Here is a 7023-nt window from a genome sequence, read left to right as displayed (position 1 = left end):
TGGCTCTTTTAGCTGCAGCTTTTTCAGTGCAGCATTTGCCAATGTAATTTTTTGACTTTTAATGACCAGTGGCCTAAGTTTGCTAAGAGATTCTAATAAAATAATTTTCAACTCCCATATAAAATGACGCTTAAATCAACTTTTTACATAGTGTGTGCAGACTCTGGCCCTTTAAAGTTTTATACAGCAGTTAGAATGCTTTGCAACACAGTTTTATTTATATTGGTTATAGACTCTTTCAGTACCTTTAAGTTTTGATAACTTTGTACAGCTAAGAGTAGTCAAGTTTTAAAGGATATCATTATAGCATTTTATTTTTTATTGGTCTTTTTCTTAGGCTGTCCTCTTTAACATTAACGAAAGGTAGTCACAGCAGGTTAAAAAATGCAAACATGACTTTATATTTCAATACTTCAGGATTAAAAAATAACATCAAACTGTACCCACAAGTTCTACTATCAGAAAAGCCAGAGAATTTCTTTAAACTGTCCTTGAAATATTTGGTTCTTCATTGGTTCTTATAACTGTGCAGTCACACCCAAACTGAGTGCTTTTTTGCAGCAAATAGCAAAGTTACCAGTATCAGATGTAGGTGGTATCAAAGACAGAAGTGAGCACAGCCTTAATATTTTGTTTGCCCTTTAAAGTTTTGCACTTGTTTCAGCTGTATACAGCTGTATTCAGCTGTGAGTTTTTAAGAGAGAAAGTCAAACCAAAATTTTTTATTTAGAGTGGAGGGGGGTTTCGTTATTCTTTACTTCCTGGGGATTTTACTTCTGTGTTTCTTGATTCATCTCTAAATTTTCTATTGAATAGATGCATTTTATCCATCTAATACAGTTTGACATTCTGCTTTATCTGAGCAACAGAATTGTCACTGTGATCTCTGATTCAAAAATGTAGGGGATCTGTTAGAGATCCCTGCACATCATGGAAAGGTTCACAACACATTTACTTTACCTACATCTAGGTGTTTGAATTCAAAATCCAGTGACCAAAGTTTATTCTCCACTCAGTAAAGGAATAAGCACATTTCAAAAGAATAAATAAGACCTCAAGTTGTCTAACCATCCTCTAGATAAGCTCATTTCTCCCCATGACTGACTGTGTCTGGAGCTTATGGCAATTATACATCCAACTTGAGTGCCTGACACAGGTACCTAAAATTAGATGAGATGAAACTGTGCCCGAGAATTTGCACTTAGCTTGATGTTCCTTTCAGTACAGTCTGAAGATGAAATTTAGAGCTTCAAAGAGCAGGTGGAAACAAAAGTATGAGAGTTGGCATTAGCTAAAATTTAATCATCTTCTAAGTCAAAGCAAAACTTTACCAAAGATCTTGATACAGATTGCTTTGATATCTAAAGCCTGTATAGAGTATGACAGGATGTCAGTGCCACCTGAGTAACTTTGTAGATCAGATGTCCTAAAAGTGGATGTTTTCTAAATGGTGAAAAGATCAAATGCTGAACATAATGAAAACTAAACAAAAGCTATCTACCCTGTGATACTGTCTAAGCTTTCCATTTTGAGTTGCTTAATAACAGTCTTGGAATATCAGACTTCAACCACAGGAAAAAAATTTTCATTTTTATAGAGAACATGCTTGCTTCAAAATACAGACTAATAGAGAGGTTGGAGGTGCTTAACCTATTAGTTTTATATTTTCAGGTTTTAATCCCAAAGTGGTTATGTTGTCTTAAAAATTTAATAATTAAATGTTGCTCTTAATAGAATACTCCTTTTAAGATGACATGCAATTTTAGTTGAATTTTTGCTATTTTCAAATTGAAACAAATTATTTTATTTTAGATCAAATGGGACTTTTATATTTTTTTATCTCCATTTTTTCATTTATTTAGGTGACTTTCATTTATTTAGGTCATAACACACTAAGGAGGTTGTCAAGAGTCATACACTATAGAGAGGAATAACATTAGAGAGCAGAAACATCAGGAAGGGCGACTTATATGTAGGGATTGCATTCCTCCCCACAAAGTAATTTTCACTGTGATCCCCCTTGGAAACAGTGTATGTAGACAGAGAATTTTTCTATGAAAACAACAGTTAAAGAGGATAACATTATTTTTGGAAGGGAGTTATTGATCCTGTGCTGGCAAATGAGGAAAGGGAAGTATTTTCATTCCAAGTCATTGGTGATAGTTTCAGAAGATGAAATCCCCTAATGTTCAGCTTACAGCTAGGAATGGGTAATTAAGCATCCTCCTTTTGGAAAACACCACCTCTCTCTCAAAGAGAAGTAAGACCAGCTGTGTGTTCCCATACCACTGTACATCAATACTTACCAGAAACAGATTAACTCACCATCTTTTTTGTCCTAACAACAAGATTTGAGCCTGCCACAAATGTTTCTTGAAGCTCAACTGGGAAATTAGCTGCTTTAATCACTTTGGGTGAGACTTGATAATGCACAGCCTCATCTAGTGTGAGGTTTGGTATGAATTCTGGGTGACTGCTGTTGCCCTGCAGTGAAGCACGGACCTGCCTCAGACGTTAGAGGACCCTGCTACTTGCAGTTGGCAAGACAGACTAATGTATTTGGAGGAAAATGTTCAGCTTGAAATTACCATTGCTTGAGTCAGAATAGTTTCTCTTAGGAAGTGCCTGACCTGTCTTTATGCTGGGAGCCCCATATTTCATGAGTGACAATATGGAGTTTCTTTTAAATGATACACGAACCAGAATTTCAGGTGGGTTTCTTTTTATTTTGGCTTGATTTTGCTATGTTCTTCTCAAAAGCATGCTGAAAATTTAGGTAGACAGGAAATGTTGTTTTTAGTGGTTGTGGCCTGTGAAATTTTTCCATAACACATCTACAGTGGCTATTTTCTGGTGAGAGGGAGTTCTGTACTGCAGCTTGTTTTGTGTAAACCTGCATACCAATTATAAACCACTTCACTGCATCTCACTGAGAAAGTCCATTAGAAACAAAAGCAATTACTTCTGAGTACAGTCCAAAGTATTTGTAGTTAATGTTGCTTAGCCTGAACTTTGATGAATAATTTATTTTTATTCTCTTGGGCTTGTTTCCCCTGTAGATGTGTGCATGGTACCTGCTTGCCGATCAATGCATTTTCATACAGTTGTAAATGCCTGCAGGGACATGGGGGAGTCCTCTGTGATGAAGAGGAAATGCTGTTTAACCCCTGCCAATCCATCAGGTGTAAACATGGCAAATGTAGGCTTTCAGGACTTGGCAAACCATATTGCGAATGCGGCAGCGGATACACGGGGGACAGTTGTGATAAAGGTAAAAAAAATTCATTAATGTTGTTGTGGTCTTAGAAAATAGGCTTTTTTAGTAATACATGAACAGCCAAGCACATGAACAGCCAAAAACATGACCAATCTTTTTTTTTTCCCACAACACAAACATTTGTTGCTTTTTTTTTCTACCATAAGAATTTATCTTGATGAGAGAAAAGTCAAGCCTTTCCCATGAATTTATTTACATTTTGAGGATTTTTTCATCAAATGTTTTTCTGTGAAAACATTTCTTTTTTTTTTTTTTGCCTTTATTCAGAAACACATTTTTACTATATTTAACTATTACCTTTTACCTGCTGTATCTTTCTGTATTTATTGTTTCTCTACCTTCTGCAACTGAGAAGCCAAATCCAATGATTCTGCTCCTAGTTTTATCACAAACTCTACTTTTGACCTCTCAGCTTCAACTGATTTATCACAGCGAATTATGCAGGTGAGATGGATGAAAACAGGATGACTTTTCCCCCTACCTTTTTCTTTTTCCTTTGTCTATCAAAGCTTTCCCTCTCCCTCTTTTTCCCTTACCCCAGCTGGCATTTATTTTATATTGTACATAGATGTGAATAGAAGAATATGGTTGTAGAACTTTTAACAGATGTCTCATTTTTAGCTGCCTTTATACCTCAGTAATTTATGAAGTTAGCGGAATGTAACTTATATTAAATAAGAGTTTGAATAATATTAAACTCCAGGTCTAATAAATTAAATTGCATGCTCTCTGAAACATTTCCCTATGGTAAACAGAACCAGCTGCAAGCAATGTAGCAACAGAAGATGTGTATTTTTATAAAAGAGGAAAAGATTTAAGCTTCCAATTTTCTTGTCATTGTAATAGCTACGTATTTATGGTTTACATATACATAACATAAGCTTTACCGAAAATAGGAGGTATAGGGAATGAAACCCAGCATTAATCTAATTACGTTTGGTAGAACCGCTGGTTTCCAATATACAGTCTCAGTCAAACTTTAAAACATCAATCCCAACTGCGACCAGTAACACAGCATCTTCCTGTGTTACACAGCCTTTGACCTGTGTCTCGAAAGCGTATCTCTTATTTCAAACCTTGTTTCCTACAGAAATCTCTTGTCGAGGGGAACGAGTCCGAGATTACTACCAAAAGCAGCAAGGGTATGCTGCGTGCCAGACGACCAAGAAGGTATCGAGACTAGAATGTAAAGGCATGTGCTCAGCCGGGCAGTGCTGTGGGCCACTACGGAGCAAGAGGCGGAAATACTCCTTCGAATGCACTGACGGGTCCTCATTTGTGGACGAGGTTGAGAAAGTGGTGAAGTGTGGCTGTACAAATTGTCCCTCCTAAGTGTCCCTGTCACACTTGTCTTTTGAAAATGTTGTATACTTATTGACCGTGTCGGACTAATTAATGCTTCATAGTGGAAATATTTGAAATATATTGTAAAATACAGAACAGACTTATTTTTATTATGAGAATAAAGACTTTTTCTTCATTGAAAAAAAAGATTCAAGTGCTTGAACTGAGACTTCTCATACCCAAGAGGAGCTTTGAAGAAAAAAAAAAAAAAAAAGACCTGGTAACATTGCATCAGAGATGGGAAACTTTAACTGCTTTTAACATGGATTCTTCTTTATAACATGCTGAAGATACACTGACACTATACACATGTGACTTTCAACTTAACAGCTCAGAGATGAAATACTGACCAGAACACGAGGCTTGTTTTTTCACTTTCGTATCAGTCTATTTTATTGTCTTGACAGACCATACCAATCACTTACCTATGGATGAGGAAGCTTTTTGAGCAAAAAGAATCAGATTATACAGAAAAAACAATTGTTTGAAACACATTTTGTCTTTTGGAATTGCTAAGCATCCTGAGAAGATGGGGTCTCATTTAATGAATGGGAAATAGGAGATACAAGAATATACTATAAGCCTGAAATCTCCTGATGATGTGTACTTTTATGTCAGCATGTTAGCAAAAGAAGCATAAAAAAGTGTTTATCTTCCCTTTTACAGTATTAATTTTTTTGTAATATAAATGTTCCGGGGATGATAAAATAGATTATTGATGGATAAATTAGTAATAATATGGATTTCTGTTTCTATGAGTTCTAAACAACTCTATACAGTATTGGGTTTCATTGAGAAATATTTATTGTATCAAAGTACATTGTACTTAACCCTTTTAGGCCATCCCTTTTACTGTTTTTCAATGCTTTAATATATATTAATTTATATTTGTTCCAGTATTTTTGTAATTTTTTTTAAAGGACTTAAAAAAAATCAGGATTTTTTTTGCAATAGAACTAACGTAGCATGTCGTCTTGGGGTAAATGTTTTCAATCTGTTTTTTCCTTTCCATTGCCTTTTACTTTTCCTTAGAATCTGACCACTTGGTGTCACTGAATAGAAAGTGGTGACAATTTGCTGTTTCACATATAGCAGATATTCAGGGCACCTTCCAAGAACCTGTAATATGTTACAGAAAATGTCTTTACACTAGATGGCAATTGTAGAGAAGATAATTTTCCCTATATACAGTACTTACAGAAAATAAGATGGCGTGTAGAAAATTACATTAGAAGATAGATCTTTATAAATTAATATTCCCATGGAGCTCTTTACCTTTTTTATAAAAAAGAAAAAAAGGCTGTGCTATCAAAAACTGTGATTTTCCCCAAATAATAAAACTACTTTACTGCCCTAATGTTCCCCATGTTAACATGTTGCTGCTAAATTATAATGTAGAACTGGTAATCAATAGTGGGTTGTGTTCTTCTTTCAGTAAAACCCAGGGTACCCTGTAAAAATGCAGATGTTTTTTCAATTTTATTTTATTATTTTTTTTACAAAAAAATTAGATGTACATGTGTAATGCAGTGTGCTTTGTCATATTTGGACTGATATCAGTAATGCTACTGATGTTTGTAAATTAAACAGATATTTACTTCATTAACAGCTTTTATTTGTATTCTTCTGAGAAGTTTAAATTGTCTAGCAGCCTTTAATTAAACATCTGTTGCAAAGAATATTTGGTAAAAAACAGAATAAAACCCAAACCTAAATCTAGTGTATTCCTTGCTGAAAATCTGAAGAAGGAATTGACTTGGGATTATTACACCTAGAGGCAGTGACATCTGAAAATGTCTGTGCATGATTAACTCTGATGAATTTATACCAAAACTAAGAGAAATACTTAAAAATGAAGTACACTGCAGGAAAAGGCAAATGGAGTCAATCCTAGTACTTTAGTGGTTATAAAAATGGCAATTTTACAGCTGTTTTAGAAAGTAATTTGATTATTTAGAGGGATTCATTTTCACTAATATTTAACTAAGTATTTTAAATTTAAGCAATTGGATGGAATGGTACTTAGCCAGGTTTTTCTTCTCTAATATATTTTTTACAAATAATTTTGTATTTATTTTACTTAGTCTACTTTAGAATTTGTCTAAATATCCAATGAAACAGCCTTTGGTATGAGGACTTCTTTGCAGTTTCTGTGAGTGCTAAAAAATCTGCTGTAAATAGGCATAGCTTTGAGGAGAAAATTTTGCCTAACAGTCCTTAAGCATATTCTTGGATATGGAAAGGTCTTCTGGAGCTCAAAGTCCCTGTAGCTGGGTCTGGATTGCTTTCTGGCCTCACACTGAGAGAGAAATATGAACTTTACAATGGTATTCAAGCAATACTGGCAGATACTGCTGATCTTGAGGTCATCAAAAGAGGGACCTTTTGTGGTCTCCAAGGAA

At 34.8% G+C, this 7023-nt stretch overlaps 1 protein-coding gene across 11 annotated transcripts in view; it reads left to right on the top strand.

Moving 5' to 3' along the window:
* The window catches only part of SLIT2 (slit guidance ligand 2), a 260141-nt gene extending 253805 nt beyond the window's left edge, over positions 1 to 6336 (top strand). For 8 of the 11 annotated variants that reach the window (XM_015625539.3, XM_015625541.3, XM_033513635.1 and 5 more), the window contains 2 exons: positions 3060 to 3271; positions 4368 to 6336. In XM_015625539.3, coding sequence (XP_015481025.1) covers positions 3060 to 3271; positions 4368 to 4609 — 454 coding nt within the window. In that variant the 3' untranslated portion in view covers positions 4610 to 6336. Of the gene's footprint in view, positions 1 to 3059; positions 3272 to 3632; positions 3722 to 4367 lie in introns of all 11 variants that reach the window. The other 3 variants (XM_033513637.1, XM_033513636.1, XM_033513638.1) reach the window with 3 other exon arrangements.
* Positions 6337 to 7023: the final 687 nt, after the last annotated feature.

This window comes from Parus major, chromosome 4, assembly GCF_001522545.3.
Source record: "Parus major isolate Abel chromosome 4, Parus_major1.1, whole genome shotgun sequence".
NCBI classification, from domain to species: Eukaryota; Metazoa; Chordata; class Aves; order Passeriformes; family Paridae; genus Parus; species Parus major.
The sequence above is the reverse complement of the archived record's forward strand: the minus strand, read 5'-3'. Positions and strand labels throughout refer to the sequence as shown.